The sequence below is a fragment of the Sinohyriopsis cumingii genome, chromosome 16 (genome assembly GCF_028554795.1).
Source record: "Sinohyriopsis cumingii isolate HCF-2022 chromosome 16, ASM2855479v2, whole genome shotgun sequence".
Lineage (NCBI taxonomy): Eukaryota > Metazoa > Mollusca > Bivalvia > Unionida > Unionidae > Sinohyriopsis > Sinohyriopsis cumingii.
In genome coordinates, this window is record NC_142976.1 from 63,951,445 (window position 1) to 63,972,003 (window position 20,559).

The 20,559-nt window shown below is 40.3% G+C and overlaps 1 protein-coding gene across 1 annotated transcript in view; it reads left to right on the top strand.

Annotated features, from left to right (window-relative positions):
- Nucleotides 1–20,559, top strand: part of LOC149780588 (sodium-coupled monocarboxylate transporter 1-like) — an 82,836-nt gene that overhangs the window by 13,530 nt on the left and 48,747 nt on the right. Inside the window, exon 2 of the mRNA XM_089936401.1 lies at nt 5,891–5,956. Within this exon, the coding sequence (XP_089792527.1) occupies nt 5,891–5,956 (66 nt within the window). The remainder of the gene's footprint in view (nt 1–5,890; nt 5,957–20,559) is intronic.

Here is a 20,559-nt window from a genome sequence, read left to right on the forward strand (position 1 = left end):
TAAAATGTCTATACGGCGCACGTAGAGTCTTACTTCTTTGGTTATTGCTTTGTACTCGTTTGCATTAGCCATGAAATGGAACACGGTGCTGCATCGATTCAGCCTTAGGCGTACATCCACACCATGCAACAAATACGTGCTATGGGACCACATATCTAAAACCAAACGATCCATCATTTCTAAAATGCGACCTTATTTGACTTTCTTTAAATCCAGTATTGTGAGGATCGTCATCTTCTGTCAACACTGTGTCGTTTAAGACATCCAATATGCCAGGTTTCCTTACCACGGAAACATCCAGATATGTGTTCTTGGCTTCTTTTCCGTATGTCAAGAGATTTTCCAGATACGTTCGGTAAAGGTATGTGTTCATAATGCTGCTCGCCAGTTTATTGTTCATGTACAAATCTACCTCGCTTAACAACGAATGCATGAAAGTATGGACAGGAACTGCTGTGGCTTCTTCCCTGTATTGGTATTTGTCCACTTTGAGAGCTTTGCCTTTCAGGTACAATTGACTGTTTTTCAGATCGATGTACTCTTCGGTTTTTTCTTTGGTACAAACTCGATCGTGGCCGAGGTAGTTAAAGACTACACAGGATGAAATTATATCCATTAAGATTCTTTCATTACAGTGATGGTTGGTGGCATGAGGAAAAGACCGAGTTCAAAACCCCGAAGGTCTTTTTCATTTTGAATAAACATATTTCTTCCTGCTTTCATCAATGCTTTGTTAGGACTTTGATGGTCCATAAAGCATGTAAATCTTCCAGTGACCACATGTTTCAAGATGGGCCCTGCCGTACTAAATGCTCATAGGCTGTCCTTGTTGTGTAACGCTCCTCATTACACAGAATACATTTGGTTATATAATTCGCTAGATACTCGTTTTCGAAAATGATGTTTCTCTATGACCTTTCCTTATTGCGATAAGAATATATCATCCAAAGCATAATCAACACACAAAAATTGAAAAGCAAATTTTAAAATAACAAATAAGAAATAAAAATTTAATTTTTTTTTGCTAATGACAATTAAATAGACTATATTTTCTTCCTACTTAAATACCAGATATAAAATCAAACTAAAAAGACTTGATGTTGCAACGAGTGGTGAAGCCACGAATTAAAATATGTCGTCTTTGATACAAGGTGAAATACATCTGTTATTTACCTCAACTTTCTTTCAAACCCTGATATAGATGTCAGTCACTTAAAACAGCAGTAAATTAAATTTTTTACATCTTGTAAAATATTTTGACCCAATATGAAAATAAAGCAAGTCCGATTCAGCAATACGTCACAGCAGATTTATCGTTGTTGTCAACAAAGTACGGAGAAATAGCATAAGAGAAACGCGAACGTGGTAGAGTCATTTTACTTTAGAAAAATAAATTCCATGTTTGAAATGTAATGCAGTTTCTATTTATTTCTTATAGCTCACAAACTTCTCGTTTCTGCTGCTGCATGTATAACCTCTGTAAGCACACATAAACAAGTTCTGGATGGCATGATAGGAAGCCTATATTATCAGATGTGAAAATAAAGTAATTTTTTACATATAAAAATATAGGAATAAAAAAATATGTGAAAATTATTTTTGCCAAAACGTTTCTATATTTTACACAGGAGTATATTATAAAAAATTAACAAAATTAAAATTTTGCAAGACTGAACATTGACAAAACTAAATTTAAACTAGTTAAATTGGAAACTAAAATTCAATCAGATAAACTGAAAATAAAATTAAAAATTGTTAATTGAAAATGAATAATTTAAAAAAACAATTGAGAAAAATAACACATTTCAAAATGAAATTTTAAAAAGCAAAATTCCAAAATAAAACAATGAAAATGAATAGTGAGACACAAACATGTAGAATTGAAAATTGAAAATGAAACATTGAAAACGAATTTTGAAAATGAAAACTGAGAAATTAAAATTAAAAATTAAAATTCAAACTTGAACCTGTCTTGGTATTTACGTTTTAATAAAGAACAATTTCTTCCTCTACGACATAGATATTTCAACCACTTGTATTTAAATCCTATAACAAAGCTGATTAGTTTAAAGTTGTCAGATGGTTAGATGACATTCTTATAAATGGACAAAATAGAGAAACACATTCAGAGTCCACATCCTAAGCTACACGAACGCATTTGCAACTGTTTTGTACACATTCAAATGAAACGCAAAGAACATCGTCATCCAAAACGGTCTAGATAATTCAATAATTGGTTTCTATATGTATTCAGAAGACTAATTACTTTGAAAATGTCCCAATGGTCTGATATTGATCAACTGAGAAGATATTTTAAGACCTGAAGTGACACGACTTGTGTTAACAGTGTTACACCAAATTCCATGGAAGAAAGTGGATGACACAGTTCAAGGTCTCAGGAGTATTACAGTGTAATTTTAAAAGAAATTATTCCGCCGGCCAAGAAGTTTCTTTTGAATTTTGGAACAACGTGTGTGTACTTGTTGACTTTCGTTTACCGATTGATTATCTGTGGCAATATATGAACAGTACATGCAAATACATGACAACCATTGGGACCTGAACTGTTTAAATTTTGGGCAGAGAGATGTGAAAATAATCTTCACGAGATACTGAACGACTTTCTTGGCTGATCTCTCTCTCTCTCTCTCTCTCTCTCTCTCTCTCTCTCTCCAACAGATGGTGTTGAATTTGGGTCAATCATTGGTTCATTAAAATTTCTAGAGTGAACTTCTGCCGACATTTATTGTAATGTCGTCGTCGCTTGGCTTCTGCGTAATTGTTCCATGACAGTAGATAATTCAAATTTTATTTCACTAGGTTATATTTTTCCCCTCAATTTTTAATTTGTGAAGATGGGAGAATCACAACAGATAGCACTTTGGATCGGAGATGGTCATTCGAAAGTACACTTCCAACAAGCCTACTGACTAATCGACTCCGGACAAAATCTGGATACCTGCTATGTCAACCGTACATTGGGCTTCAGAATGTCCACATCGTCAAAGAACTGGAAAGACAAGAAAAAAAAGACAGACACAAGTAAAGCTACATGTTATTCATGTGAAGAAAAGAGAACCATAATAAGAAGCATTCGGAAGCAGTCTAAAGGAAAAACCGATTCCAGTCAGAAATCCAGGAAGGCAAGACAGGTGTAAGAGACAGCGGAAGAAGAAGAATATATACCAGTAACGAAATTGAAACATATAAATGCAGTAAAAAGTGGACTTTTGTTGTATGTTATGACATATCACTGTGATTCCTATTTAAGAGAATATACTAAAACATGATTTTTTGTATGGATAAGATACTCAAACACACTTTCACAGACAATTAAAAAATGGCGTTGTGGATTGTCAATATCCGGTGTTGGGTAGTTAGTGTAAAGTGTTGGATAGTATAAAACTGAGTGTTGCTCACTCTACCCTTTTGATTGGTTAGTAATTGTGAGTATTGGTCACTGATAACAGCTTGGTGTACATACATATTTCACAATTTGTGGGAAAAATCTCTTATTTTACAAAATGTAAAGCAATTTCAATTTTTTATTTGCCAAAATATTTTCCAGTCATCGCTAAATTCCATATAATTCCTTTGATATTTTAAATGAAAAATTGTCCATGTTTCACCTTTGAATGTCTTTGGGCAATTGGTAAAAAACATTTTTTAAATGTGTTTATTTTTGGAAAATAGCTTTTAATTTCCACAAAATTATTACTTTCAAAATGTTAGTATTACTTTCGCCTCTGTGGTATTTTAATTTTTTCCCGAATATTTTTTCCATCCCCACTAAGTCCGTTTGAGTTTCGGGAATGTTGTATATGATTTAGTTATAAGCATTTTTTACATTTTTCTTTATTATTTTAAGTCTCTGATAAAGTGCGATAAATTTTTTTTAAAATTTTAGTCTTCGTTAATATCTTTTTAAGTAGTGAGTTCATATTTGTGGTACAACTTTCAACCAATTTTGCTTTCATTTAGGGGGAATTTTGGGATCTTTAGTCCCTGCTACTGTCAGTACAACTGTGGAATTTTGTTGCTATTTTTAGTCTCGGTCAATTGACTCTAATGTTCTGGATTTTCTGTCTCCTCTAGAGTCTAGGACATTTTCGTAATTTCAGCACCACATCTAATCTCTAATGTTCCGTTTTTCGTTTAGTTTCATATAAAGTGCTTGTGTTACTTTTAGTCAGGTCCATATTAGTCAGTTTTTGTCAGCTCCAAATTAGTGTGATTACGATGTAGTTCCCTTGATTAAAGCTATTTATAACATTGACATGATCTGATGTGTATGTAATGCTTTATAAATAAATTTCGGATTTATACTTACATCAATTATGCAGCAGGTCACTACCCACATTGTGTTAATTATATTGTATGGGGTGTTGAATAGTACATGACGAGGTATTGGTCTTTGCACCTGGCATTTTGATGGCATTCTGTTTAGTGTTTGGTTAGTAGATAACGAAATATTGGTCACTACACACCGTATCACTACCCACCGTGTATTAATAGCATAGCGTGGTGTGCTTTATAGTAAATAACAGGGTGTTGGTCCTACACACGGCGTGTTGATAGTATAGTGTTGGGTTTGGATAGTAGATGACCGGGTATTGACAACTACAAACTGCATATTGATGGTAGAGCATAGGGTATTGGATAGTAGCTGACGGGGTATTAGACAACAGACATGGCGTGTTGATGGTATAGTGTCGGGTGCTGGATAGAAGATAACGTGGTGTTCGTCACTACACATGTCATGTTGGTTGTATAGTGTGGTTGGGTCGTAAAGTTGTATGTTGGTGTGTAGATAAAACATTCTATTATTATTCCCGTTTGTCCCCATATACTCTTAACAAATTTAACATTGCTATTCCCTTTTGTCTACATTAGCACTTTCATCCATATAATACCATTGTCGTATAAAACCTATGGACAATGTTAACATATTATGTTTCCTTTGTCCCCATATCGCATCTTAATGTAAGCTTAAGTTTATCTGCTACAGTTAATTGCCAAATGTACCCAATCGAGTTGTGCAACTACAGCCACTCTACTAGCTCGCATTATAAAGCGCACCCACAAATAAAACAGTTTAGTCGAAGATAAATGTACGCATGATGATCCTATATAATATGAAACAAATACCATCTTCATCTGTGTATAAAGCGCATTTAACGTCTCTTACACCCAAATCTTCCTTCGCAAAATACAATAGCATAGCAGTGTCTACACATACATCTAATACTATTATTACAAGCAACAGTATAGACCCAATTCTATCTGAACATTATTCAGCTGGCAGATAGGGCCGCTTTATACATAAGGGTTGCTTTGATGATGTATACGCGTTTGGACCGAGTCCAGATTTTGACAAAGTTAAACTTCACATCAATAAAATATCGCAATAAAAACCCTATGGCTAATATAAACGTCTGTGTTGTCTCAGTATAAACCTTATAACTAATACGACCTTTAGTCTTGTTTAAATATAAACCTTGTAACTAATATGAACTCCGGTGTTGTTTGAGTATAAATCTTGCAACTAATATGATCTCCTGTTTTGTTTCAGTATACACTTTGTAACTAATATTAGCTATTTCCTTGTTTCAGTATAAACCTTGTAACTAGTATGAGCTCCTAGTATAAACCTTGTAACTAATATGAACTCTATTCTTGTTTCAGCATAAACTTTGTAACTAATATGAACTCTTTTCTTGTTTCAGTACAAACTTTGTAAATAACATGAGCTCCTGTGTTGTTTCAGTATAAACTTTGTTTAAACATGAGCTCCTGTGTTGTTTCAGTATAAACCTTGTAACTAACACGTGCTCTTATGTTGTTTTTCAGTATAAATTTTGTAGCTAATATGAACTCTTTTTTGTTTCAGTACCTAGAGTTGCGCTTCAACAAGCTGGTAAGAGTTGTAGGCTGCTTCCTGTTCATAATAGGGATGGTAAGTAAAATAGTTGCGATCAACGGATAAGTGCGTTATTTCTTTATGATTTAATTTATTGCCAACAACACACACATCGTACCGTAATTTGTTTGGTTTATCAATAGTGCCATTGTCCTAGTTCAATATGCGACTAATTCTATACTATGATAATTTAAATTGGATACACGCTGATACGAACGACATGAATGTACAATCACACTGTTGTTAGATGTGCAGTTTAAGCAGCGGGGGGGGGGGGGGGGCGAATCGGACATTTTGTCCAATCGTCATTTGGCTTAATTAATACCTTCTGCACTCAGCGGATCCGGTGTCGTCAGCGCCCGGTAAAAAAAAAACGACGTCGTCGTCGGGGGGATCGTCCAATCGTCATTTGGTTTAATTAATACCTTCTGCGCGCCGATCCCCAGCGTCGTCAGCGTCCGGTAAACACAGCGACGACCGCGTCGATGTCATCGCCCCCCCCCCTGCTGCTAAGTGGCTATTTACAACTAACCGAATATTTGGTCAAGTCCGATACGATATCGTGTCCGAGGATCATGTAAATTTATCGTTACAAATCCATGTGGGGTCGACTGAGCATGACTAAAAAAGTTTCGAAAAACATTAAAGTCCATGTCACCGCCGCACCATGTCTGCCAAATATTTCGTAGCGTGTGTGTATCAACGCCGTTGAATACAGCAAGAATATTGCAGTTGTCTCTGATTACTTTTGGAATCTGAGTGTATCGTTGAGTGACATATATCACGTCAGTGTTTTTATGCCTGCCTCTGGAAAATATCCTAGCTGGGTTTTTTTTGATTGTCTAACATAACATCATCGTACACGACTAGATTGTTAACGTCGCCATCAATATCATCGATACCTGGTGCATCATTGATATCTGTAATAAACTCAATAACATTTTTTTTCAGCGATCGCTGATGCATTCTCGTTAAAATCTTTCAACACCTCGTAACATCGTTGATCATCCACGCTAGGGGCGATTAAATACAACTTATCCCACTGCATCCATCTCATTATTAAATTGAGTAACAATTGCGTCTTGCCGGATCCAGATGGTCCGATGATAATCATCCGGATCGAGTTTGGTAACGCTGCAACATGCTTAACTGGTTCTCTTGTTTTAGTCGCCGAAAAATCAATTATATTCATATCTTTATACATAAATTATGGATCTATATTGTGTGAAGTGTAGAGTGCGTACTGGCACAAATGATATGACAACCGTTACAACAAGAAATAACAGATCGGCGCTTACTGGTAAGTGCGTACAATGCGGTACAAAGAAATTTAGATTTATTTCTATTAGACCCGGGGATGTTTTAAAAAAAAGCGAGGAGGTGATATTGCAGCCAAATTGGCAAAACTCCCCGGAACACTGTGGGCAAAGTATCCAGGAGAAAAGCACCTCCCAGGATATAGCTACTGTGGCCCCGGAACACGATTAGATATCAGACTCGATGATCAAAATCAGCCCAAACCCGGTGAGTATCCAATAAACGCTATCGATAAGGCGTGTCATGCTCATGATGTTGCTTACTACAAAAGTAGCGATCTGCAACAGCGTCATATCGCGGACGTAAAATTAATTCACGCGTTAAATGCTATTCCTGATAAATCCTTCAAAGAAAAATTGGCCTCATGGTTGGTAAAATCGGCTATGAAAGGTAAATTAATGATTGGAAGCGGAGCTTCTCGCGCTGGTAATTGAAAACGCTAGCGTTTATAATAACAACATGGAATCCATCTATTATTCTCCGAGAGGATACTGGAAGGGGAAGGCCGCAATTGGTAAGCTTGCAAGCGCTGCAAAAGTAACAAGGGCCACTGCGGCTAATTGGTTATCCAAACAGGCTATATGGCAAATCTATCTACCACCGCCTAAACAAACTTCTCGCGCTTTGATGTCAGCGTACCTAATGAAGTTCATCAAGCTGATATACTATTTCTGCCGCATGACAACGGTTACAAATACGCGCTAACCGTAGTTGATGTTGCGAGTCGATACAAACAAGCGGAGCCGTTAAAAACAAAGTCAGCAACTGAAGTGGCCGATGCGTTTGAGCGGATTTATCGAAGAGGTCCTCTGCGCTGGCCAAATCTATTACAAGTTGATCCTGGTAGTGAATTTCGCGGCGCTGTTTTATCAACGCTGAAACATCATAGCGTCGCGATACGACGAGGTCATACTGCGCTACATCGTGATCAAGCAATTGTTGAACGATTCAATCGGACTGTTGCTGAACGGTTATTTGGATATCAATACGCGAAGGAATTCATCCAAGAAAAACGATCTCGTGAATGGGTCAAAAGGTTGCCAGGCGTAATTGCAGCGTTAAATAACGAGATTACCCGAGCAATCAACATGAAGCCCAGCGACGCGATTAAAAAAAAGTGTGTACCCGGAAGATCAAAAATAAATAGCTTTTCCAAGCCGATTCTCGGCGATGTCACTGTTAGATATCTGTATGAACCAGGAGAGCTTGAAGGCGGTAAAAAACAGAGCTACTGATCCTATTTGGAGTGTTACCACACATAACATATCAACGATAACACGATCAACTGGTAGACCACCGATCTATAGACTGGATTGAACTGCCCCACAGCGGGGGTTTACACGCGAGCAACTACAAGTGATACCTGACGATACTCAATTACCCCCGCGTGGTCTTAACTAGCGCCGTTGCGTCTATTGCACTCAAGACAGGTCAACCTCACATTGTTTTTGACATGACCGAGACTGTTATCGATCCTGTCCACGGTAAATTGGCGAGCGTCTTTATCCGAATAACGCCAACGCATTACACAATTACAACTCGCGCAGTGATTATTCTGTTGTTGTCGTAACGCAATTATTAATTCGGCATCAATATCAAAACGCCGCTGTTTTTTTTTTATCCTGTTGGCGGTAACCCGAGAGTTTTCTATCAATGACGCTTGCATCGGTGACTTTGTCGCCGGCTTCGTCGGTGGCTTCGTCAATAACAATTCTTCGAAGCTGATTTATCCTCCGTACTCGGGACACTGCAAGATAGACTAGATTTGACCATTCGATGCGATTATCAACTATCCAAACAATTGTGTCCGTGATAGTCAGTCCCTGCGAGGAATGTATTGTCGTTGCGTATCCTAGCGTCCACGGGGATTTATCAGCACGTAGCGCGTCCTCGACGACGCTAATATCAACGAGCACGATATCATTCAGCACGAGAATTTGTTTTTTTGTCCCTGACGCTGTCGGGTCCGGAATTTCAACTTCAATGTTTTGCCGCCGTGTGTCCGCGTGTCTATAACATAACGGCACTGGGCGCGTTGGAAACTTTTCCTTATGCAACGTAAACAACTTCCGCTGAAGTGTGTCTCTGACTATCTTTCTACTCGCTACAATCAAATCGTTTGGTCTCCATGTTTCCCAAAATTCATTCATTGGAGTTTCGGGAATCACCTCGCGGACTATTTCACATTGAATTCTATCCGGCTGTAATCTGATTAATTTTTTAACCTCGCGCAGTTGTTCATCAAGTGCTCGGTAATCAGTATCGGTTTCTTCATAATAGTCCACAAAACCCTTTAACCAATCATGTGGACCCTCGCCGACAAATGGTGCTGGTTGACCATGATCTCCGCACATTATCACCGCTGTATGCGCGCAGCAACCACTCAAGAAACATTTGTAAAACATCTAACGAAACAGTACATATCTCATCCCAGATGATAACCTCAGGAATAAATTTTTCACCCATTCGATCAGGAGTCCACTCACCGCCGCTGTATCGAAAAAAGCTGTGATAAGTAACGGCGTCAACATTTCGTTGTTTTATCTCTCGCGCTAGTCTATGGGTCGGTGTAAGCACGATTATACTTGCCCGCGTTCGAAATAATTCAATTGCCCGAGTCGTTTTTCCCGACCCGCCACAGCCGCTTAAATAAACTGTTTTATGTCTACAAATTGGATCAGAACACGGTGGTGCATTAGACCATTCTGATAGATTATCACCGCGTAAGTAGTTGTTCTCAACGGTGACATCTGCTGACGGGGAATAATCGCGTCGTATTTCATTTTTAATTCTCCATGTACCCCAACTCTCGTCCGGACTAGTAAACTCGGCTATGTTTCCCTTATACTTTACGTCTATATAAAATGAATCAACGGCTACTCTAACCGCGGTGTCGGGGAATCTATTTATCATCGAGAATAAATTGATAGCGGCATAACCCAGCATAGACGCCCTCAAATGTGGATATGCCGGGCTGTCTCCATCGCTGTAAGTAACAACTGTACCCAACTTTGTTCCATTGGATAAGAAAGCTGTTTTACAGTTCACGTATCTATTTTTTGCCACTGCGTCCTTGATTACGAAATCATATTCTGCGTCATCTATAATCAGCCGTGAGCAATATCGTTTGTAGTCGCAGTTTTTTCCACCTTGTGTGAACTTACCAATTATTCTTCTACCGAGATCTTTTGCCTTGCGGTTTCGTTGGTTAAATATCCTCCTGGACCATTCGATGATATATTCCTCGTCGGCATCAATATGTTTTCTGGATTCGTCAATTATACTATCTAGACGCTCCGGTTCTGGTAACCAGACTTCAGTCTGCGCCCGGTATGATATAATTGCGTCACTGACAATCAAAGAAACTAGCAGTTTACAATCAATTATATACCGTAGCAGCGCTATTGGCAACCACTTCTTTTCAGACATGTGTCTACCTATCCAAATATAGCAACAGCGATGAAGTCCTGCCGCAAATTCAAATGATACTATGCGAGCGAATCCGGTTAAATCAAAATCAGGCAGTGGTCCATTAATAGCAACACGAATCATTTCATGTCTGGGGTGTCCAAATCGTTTAAAGTACTCAGCGGCGGATTCATACCCGAGAAAACTCGCTGGATAACAGGCAACCATATCAACGGAAATCATAGCGTCGCGGTTGTATTCAGTGTTCCATAGTCCACCGTGATAGTATTCCAAACAACTGGATTGCACATCCGGCAGAAATTCCTTGCGTGTTGGACTCCACGCATTTTTCCTTGCTGCAACATGAGCCGCAACCGATGGAATCGTAAAACAATTTGTTAGCAGTTGTTCATCATGCTCTCCAAATTCCATGGCGGTTTTTTTCATCTTGTTGTGAAACGCTTCAGTGCGATATAATTCACCGTTTGGTCTTACAAACTGATCAAAGGTATCCGCATCGTTTTCAGCGCTGCGAAGTAACCACACTGACACAGGGTCGTTTTTACACAAACAAGCAATAGCATCAAATAGTTTCCTCTCCGCGAGAAAACCATCTTGTATAAATTCCCCCGGGATATACTTTACTGTTCTATCCCGTGGAAATATTGTGACCGCGGACGTCCATGCGTGTTCGTTATGATCAATAATTTTGATTGGGGCTCCCTTTGATTTATACTTTGATTCGTATAATACTTCACCGGCTATCGTTGTAACGGTTATTGGAAATCTCAACGACGTTTCTAATTTCGCTATGTCGCTAATGGTTGCTCCACGCTCGCGCACTGTCTCCTCCCACTGGTTGATTTTGCTACGTCGTAAATCAGTCAATTTGTTTCCTCGACGCGCATTTGTAAAATGCTCTATTATTCGTTCTGCTACACAATTTATCCCCGTTGACTGTTTCATCGGCGCTAGTTTTCCGATATCAGGTTTCTTATTTAACGGGTATATTCCATAAACAACTGCTGTTTCAGGATACGCTCGTTCATAGTATGGTCTGTCAGTTCCGGTTAACAGCCCCGGCTTGGAGTCGCGGCTAACAATGACTGTTTTCTTGTCGCTGAGAACTGGTTCAAATTTATCACGTATGATCCAATTACCTGATTCCACCCGGACAATGAATTTTACTCTAAAGAAATACTTTTTACCGTCAAGTTGTGATATTGTCGTTGATGCGCGTTTGTCGTTCATGGTAGCATCAACAACACCATCAATTCGAAATGTTGACCAACTATGAGATGCACCATCACGCTTGAATTCATTGATACAATCGCGTATTTTATTCAACAGGGTTCTATCGTTTATTAACGTTTTTGGTGTGTCCTTGAGGGCTCTATCGAGATTGAACTTGATATTTTTCCAGGGCTTAATTGCTGCTAATCTCTCGAACTCATCCATATAATTAAAACAAGTATTTAAATGAAAGAATATAGTATAATGAATCACCGCAAATGGTTGATGATTGGGTCGACAACCCCGTGCAATAAATCATGTAGAGGTGAATTCTGCGGGTATCATTTACAAAGCGTTCGTAATGGTTCTCTTGGCCCCCTCCCGTGCTTGGTTTGCCACGTTGGTGTAAGAGGAAAATCGCAGTTGTGTATCAATTGTGGCGGCAAACGATACAGGGAACTAAAACGTTATTATGACAAACGAATAAAAAACGCCGTCATCGACCCCACCAAGGACAAAATCATCAAAACTCCTCAAGACTACATTGAAAGATTTATAATTAAACCAAATAATGAATTAGACAAGTAGTATTATTATACAAATGGACCAAGAGTTCAGACCTCACCCTGTGTTTGTTAATTACGAGGCATCTCGCGACGGCGTTGTTAGAAACTGCAGACTGAAGAAGCCGGTTGGTACCGTAAATAATCACGGATACTTGCGATTTAATGCTGGGAAAAAAATCTGTCTTATTCACAGGATGGTATATGAAGCGTTTAACGGACTGATCAACGACGGTCTCGTTATTGATCACATTGATGGATGCCCTCAAAATAACAGACTGTGTAATCTAAGAGCTGTTACACCGAGTCAAAATTCCAAATTTGGAAAAACAGGAGGGATGAGAAAGGCAAAACTCGTAAAGTCATTTGATACAATAACGCACGAAGAAAAAATATTTCGCTCTATGAATGCGGCTGGTAAATACTTCGATATTTGTAGTAAATCAGTTCGAGATGTTGCAGAGAATATAACTAAAACAGCGATCTCAAAAAGGACCGGACATAGAATTCAATTTTCGTATATAAATGACAAGGTCACCGGCGCCTATGGCGCTGACGAATTGTCTGTAAAATAACACACTGCGCGGGGTTCATTTTGTAAAATAATTTTTTTATTATTTAAAAATAAGATGTTTTTTAAGAATATGAATATCGAAGACATCAATAATATATTAACCGAGATTTCAAAATTAAAAAATCAAGGAATTGAATTATCTGATGGTCTCAACAGCGAAAAAATATTATCCGATTATGAGATTATTAACGAACAATCGAAACGGGGGCGTTTTACCCTGGCCCGCGAGTACTTTTTTATAAAACGATTACAACATACGATTAATGAGAACCTGTACCACAATGACGCAAATGCATTCATTGGACTATTTACTGCCGTTGAAATAATACGAAAAAAACTTGGACGTGTTTATGAACGACGCCGGGAGATTTCTAGTAAGATCAAAAACATTAGAAGGATTATAGACGAAAACTCCGTGGAGCCCCCGATGGTACACTCGGCGGGAAATTAGAAATTGCGGAGCAATTGCAATAATGGTAGGTGAATCACTTACTACTCGGCTAGCCAGAGAGCGGCTAGCGGCGCTTTAAAAGTTCATACCGTTACGAGATAGGGTCCGAGAACAACTTCAAACGTGGCAGCAACTACAAACTGATTTTACTGCTGGAAGCGAACAACTCTTTGCTCCGATAACGAGTGCAACCAAAGACGTGAAAACAGCGATATACGGGGATATTCCCGACGAAGAAAGAAAGAAAAAGGCGCCACTGCTTGGCGTACTTGAAAAGATAGCGGCTCAGACCGAACAAACAAAAAGGTCTTTAGCTACAACACGGAGGCCACCACCACTCGCTATAACGGACCCACAAGAACCCTATGTTACAATGGCCGACGAAGAAGAACTAGGTGCTACTGCGAAAGAACCAGAAGAAGAAATACCGGAAGAAATACCGGAAGAAATACCGGAAAAAAAGAGAAAGGGGAGAATATACCCCGTAATGTACTTAAAAAGGACACAATAGATAAAATTAGAGGCTTCAGCGGGGAAGAATTAGTTAATTTTACTGTCACAAATTTTGCTAAGAGCACACGAGATAAGAAGCATATCAATAGCGGTTACGAGGAAAATGTAAAGGAGTTAAAGGATTGGGCAAGAATAGTGTATTTAGCGAGTAAACATAGAGATGCGGTACCACGTGGTGATCCCGATTACAAAGCATTCCTCGATGAGGTTAAAAGTGTAAAACCAAAAAAGGGAGAAGGATACTCTGTTGGTAAAGAATCCTACGGCGTTACCTGTCCTGGTAGTGTTCTCAGTGATATATCACGGCTAGAAATACTAAACGGAGGAAAACGAGCCGGAAATAACTCTCCGGAAATAATCAATGAGGCCGCTGATATTTGCAGGCGTTTATTTGCAGGCGGTATCATGGACATTAATGCATATCGAACGCTCATAGACGAGCTCGTGGATGATTAATTGGAAAACTAGTGTTTTTATAATAAAGATGATCATACACTACAACCATGATAAACCAGTACTCGTCTACGTGGTAAACTCGCGATTGCCTGTTTACCGCGCGTACTATGGAGATGGTCTCGGTAGCACCATTGCGGGGTTATTTACAAGAATGGCTCCAAAAGTAGCGCCGTTAGCCAAACAATTAGGAATGAAGGCTATTGATGTTATTCGTGATAAGGGTATCGATGTTGCCGGAAAGGCGTTTTCTGCAGCAAAGGACAAACTAATGTCGTTGGTGAGAAAAAGAAAACAAAAACCACCGGTGATGCCATCAACGACAGTGATGCCTGCAAATGTCAGTAAAGTAATAAATAACGCCGTGGAAGAAAAATTAGAGTCGTTGGCGGCTCAGTCATCCACCAACGCGCTCATGAACGCAATAGCGGGAAGTGGTCTTAAACAGAATTCAAAGAATTTACGACAAAAAAAATCGCAATTGAAAACATCAACATGATAAATAATAAATGTTTGCGCGAACCGCTGATCCCGCGTTTGATATGGACGCCCCAGTGCGCAGGGATGATTCTGTCCGTGATTATCAATTTTATTCTTATTATGCAATACAACCTGACCTACGATCGCGAATTGAACTTCAAGTCCAAGATACCAGTAAATACTTTTTGCCGTGTGAAGCGTTTATCGAAATCGAGGGAGAACTCGTGACAAATGTTATCGCTAACACACCGTACGCAGACGACCCTCGTGTTCGAGTTGGTTTTGTCAACAACGGTATCATGGCGTTATTTGAGAGCGCCAGATATCTTATTGACGGGCGAGAAATTGAATCAATAGAACGCGAGGTTGATGTTGCAACAACGATAATTGGGCTAGCGAGATACTCGGATGATTATACAAGATCGGCGGGCCCATCTATGATGTTCGCAAAGGACATCACTTATAGCGCTGACCACCTTCAGTACATTAACGTGCTGTCGGCAAGAGATACCGCAGTTGACCCACAGGCTGAGGCGGCTAATCCAGACCGCAGGGCAAGACCGGGCGCTGATTTCAATATTATAAAAAGTGCTAATGGTAATTTTAATCTAGGCTTTGCAACACGAGTAGGGATGTTGCAAGGACCACGCCGACGTTTTTCATGCGCGATTCCACTCCATCACATATTCGGATTTTGCAGAAATGTCAGAAAAGTTATCTATGGGGAGTAGTGAATGGGGATACTAGAGCGACAATGGGAATTAGCATTACAAGACCCCTTGGGAACATATAGCGACAATGGAAATTTAACATGGAGAAAAATCGTGGGAACATATAGCGACAAGGGAAATTAACATGGAGAAAAATCTTGGGAACATATAGCGACAAGGGGATTTCAACATGGAGAAAAATCGTGGGAACATATAGCGACAAAGGAAATTAACATGGGATTTTTTTTTTTAAAAAAAAAAATAAAAAATAAAATAAAAAAGGGGTAGGCAATTCAAAGGCTATCTCTTTTCGAGAAATATGGCTGGCCCTGAAAAGGGCCTTTGGGTTTTATGTTAATGTATTCATTAACATAAATGGCACCGCATTGGTCTTCTTCTTGTCCTTAGGCTGCGTCTTACTGTTGGTCCGTACATCAGCACTCTTTTCAGGCATCCTTGTCTTTCGACGTAGATCCTACGTATCCACAGGCTGGTGTTTGTCCTGTGGACAACGGTCCACTTCGATCGGACATACATGAGCAAGTCTGTCCGAAACATCATGGAAGACACAAGGGTGGATGACTCAACTGTAGTCCACATCTTGAAGCGACGAGAACAGGTGAATCAATGCATTGAACGGTGCTTATTTATAGGCGGAGGAAGGATTGAAACGGATTGAGTTCATTTACCAATCCGAACACGCGTTACAGAATTCAGTCAGCTCGCATCCAATCCGAAGAGAGCAGTCTGTGACGTCACGTAGTCTATATAGATTCGCTAGCGCTTGTGTGCAGTCAATCTATGCGACAGTGATTCAACATGACGGAAACTCAGAAAACGATCCATTGGGGTGCACCAGCAGGGGAGACTGCCCAAGGGAACTCGGACTTACTTTCAGAAGAGGTGAATTGGGATTTTGTGGATTTTCTCTCCTCGCAAGAATTTGTTCCGGAACCTTCGTTACTTTCTTCATTACCGCAAGTGGAGAATTTTAGACAGAGACAGAAAGAAGAATTGGAGAAATTTATACAACGACAAAAGGAAGCGGAACAGGCTTTTCTCCTACAGCAACAGCAACAAGAAGAAGAGGTAAGAAAAAAACAACAGCAACAACAGCAAGAAGAAGTAGCAGCAAAGAAACAAGAGGGTGAAAATCAAACGGTCACGGTACTGTTGGACATTTTAGCGGAGTTAAGAAGTTTGAAACAAATGTATCAGACTTCTTTATCACGACCGAAGAGAATACGACCTTCCCGAGCTAAACACGTCAACCCTGTGACTAAGCCTACCGTACCACCCTTAGTGATTTCAACCCAATCATTATCATCATCATCAACATTACGCAGTCCAGAAGTAGGCCTTGGCCGTGGCAAAGGCATAAGGCAGTTAAAGTTGATTGCTTAAACTCACCCCCTTCACCATGAAGAAAAAAGGCCCTTTTCAGGGCCACCCACATTTCTCGAAAAGAAATACAATTTCAATTTGCCAATAACTCAAAAATAAACCCCACCCATTTTACCCTTATAGTACGTGTCTTTGTATGAGTGCGTGAGTGTAGCTTCTTATTTTAAAATCAAAACTCAAAGACACTTACCTTATATCATTAATTTATTCTTTTCTCCATTTTTTTACAATCCAATTCACAATTCACAACACAACACTTTAATGAAAAGTTCATTGACTTCTTCTTTCTCCTTGTTTAGTCTCTCTGTTTTTTGAATTTCTTCACCGTCACACTCTTTTCCTCTTCTTCCTCCTCATTTTCTTCCCTTCTTCTTTTCTTCTCCTGTTTCTTTTTCTTCACCTGTCTGCTTTCTTCCTCTGAAGAATCCCTCTCTTCCTCTGAAGAATCCCTCTCTTCTTCTGAAGAATCCCTCTTTTCTTCTGACTCCTCTTGTTTCTTTTTTGGGCAATCTGGAGACCAATGTCCTTTTTCTTTACAATAATAACAGGTATCTTGACTTTTGTCTTTTTTAGTCCCTGTTTTTGTTCTTTTTTGACGGTCTGGACACTCTGAAGACCAATGCCCTTTCTTCTGACAGATATAGCAAGTATCTTGACTTTTATCTCGAAAGGAAGGAGAGTAGTCCGTAGGCTGGTCTGAAGAGAATTTTCTAATGACCCCTCGCAAAGCTCTGACGAAACGTTCCATCTGGTTAGTCTCTTCCATCGATGTGTTCGGCTTGAGAGTGAAATGAATAGTGAAAGGATAAGACACACACTCTTTTATATACGCTGGTCTGCTATGACTATAAAGTAGCTCATGGTGTTTGAACTTGAGTCATTTGACTTTTTGCTTTCAAGATGAAACGATCCCATTCATTCGAGAAGAAAGAAGAAAGTAAGAGGCAGAAACGTGACCTATCGCCTCGAACCAGGGCTGAAATCTTGGCACAAATTCATGCCAGTGATTTTGAAGAGGACATGAGTGAACCAGAATTTGAAACCTCTAAACCAAGTTCACCACCCTTAGTCAACCCTGAAAAATACTATTCCATTCGAGAGACGGAAAAGCGCTCCTCTAGAAAATTTAGAACCACGGCTTACAAATACACGGTGAAGTTTAAAGATTTCAAGTCCGAAGTACCGTTAGAGAAAGCAGAAGGGTTCATCACCGGAGTGTGGGATTCTCTGCTCACTGCACTCAAGCGACAATGTCAACCCAAAGAAGACGACCGCTTGAGACTTTCCATACAACACGACGGTTTGAAATCCCCTGTTTGGATCGAGTTTAGCACCCCTGCAGAATTGACCGCTTCCAAAGTCATGGACAAGATTCAACACGTGCAACAATCTAATGACCAGTTTGACATCACCGATGGAAAAGCCACATTGGACATGACTCACGTCTCTCCTCCTCAAGGGACCGGACGCAAAAAGATGTTATTGGTGAACGACCTTCGCAGCATTAAGCGTAGCCTTGTCCAAATTCACAATCCTCATGACCAGATGTGTTTAGCCCGTGCCATCGTGGTGGGACGAACTTATGCCAACAAGAACGACACGGTAGAATGGAAAAGAACCTGGAAAACTATTCAACGATCCGATCGAGCCAAACAACGAAATGAAGCAAAACTCCTGTTACAACAAGCCGGACTGTCCAAAGACACACCCTGCGGCATTCCTGAGATGCAAAAATTGCAAGATGCCCTAGCTCCACGATACACTTTGAAAGTGTACCCTCAAGAAGTGCGCGGGTCTCTGTTGTTTCGAGGGCAAGACTTTAAGGACGGAAAATACATTCATGTTTATCATCACGATGACCATTTCGATACGATTACCAGTATCACCGGATTCCTGGGATACGGTTATTACTGTGAGAAATGTGACCATGGTTATAATAATCGAGAGCAACACAAGCATTGTGGATTGAAATGCTCAGGATGTTTGGCCTCTTTACCCTGTCTGAGCGAAGAACCAGTGCCTTGTTCGACTTGTCTGCGCACGTTTGTCAGCCCTACCTGTTACCAACAACATCTGAAAACGCAAGGTTCACAGAAGAAATGTGCTTGTCAACTCCTGAGATTGTGTCCTACGTGTGAACAAGTCATACGTACCAATAGTACCAAGGCACACGTATGTCGAGGAAAGAAAAAATGTCACATTTGTCACCACATCGTGGACTTGGAACACCAATGTTACGTGCAAAAATACCAACCCCCACCAGAGAAAGAGGACGGTCACAAGAAGAAAGGCAATTTCATCTTTTTCGATTTCGAATGCATGCAAGAGACCGGCATTCACATTCCTAATTTCTGCGTGGCTCATCGAGCGTGCGAGAAGTGCATTCAAGAACCTATCTTCAGTCATTGCCCTCACTGTAGCAAGATTCCTGGAGGACGTGAAAAAATCTTTCGGGGACCGAACACGTTAGCCGATTTTGCCCAATGGGTCTTAGACCCCATCGACAAGACGTGGAGCCAAGAGGACATCGAACTTTACGGAGATTGTCATCGTCATGCCACGGTGATGGCTCACAATTTCTCTGGATACGATGGACAGTTTCTTTTGAGGTACTATACGGAACAAGGCACCGAACGTCCTAAAGTGACTTTGAACGGAGCCAAAATCATTTTCATGCAAGTGGGACAAGTGCAGTTTAAAGATTCGATGAGCTACTTGGCCATGCCTTTGAGTCCAATGCCTAAAACGTTTGGAATGACAGAAATGGCTAAAGGGTACTTTCCACACTTCTTCAATACGGAAGCCAATCAACACGCCGTTCTACCCCATTTGCCCGAGGCTCACTATTACGACCCCGACAACATGCGTACCGAACAACGAGAAGCTTTCTACGCTTGGTACCAGGCTCACGCCTCGGACCCTTTCGACTTTCAGGAAGAAATGTTAAAGTATTGTCGTTCCGACGTGGACATTTTACGACGTTGCTGTGGAAAATTTCGAGAACTGTTCATGGAACACGGACGGGTCGATCCTTTGAAAGAAGCTTGCACCATTGCCAAAGCGTGTTCCTTAGTGTATCGACAACGATTCATGCCTCAAAACACCGTGGCTGTCATCAGTCCTCAAACGACCCACTTTGTCAAGCGTCAATACTCGGTCAAAGCCCTACGTTGGTTACATTACTTGTGCGACAAGGAAGACAAGTGGATTCAGCATGCTCGCAACGGAGGGGGCGAAAAGACCATCGGAACGTATTCGGTCGATGGCTGGGACTTAGAAAACCCCAAGATCGTGTATGAGTTTAACGGTTGCTTATTTCACGGATGTCCCGTCTGTTACCCTGACCGTGGCACTAAAAATCAGTTTTTGCAACGAACCATGGAAGACTTGTACCAGGACACTTGTCAGCGACGCCTAAAGTTAGAACAGCAAGGATACCAAGTGGTGGAAATGTGGGAACACGAGTACGATCACCGTTTGAAAACCGATCCCGAGTTTAAACGCCTCGTGGAAAGTTACCAGTTCATGGACCC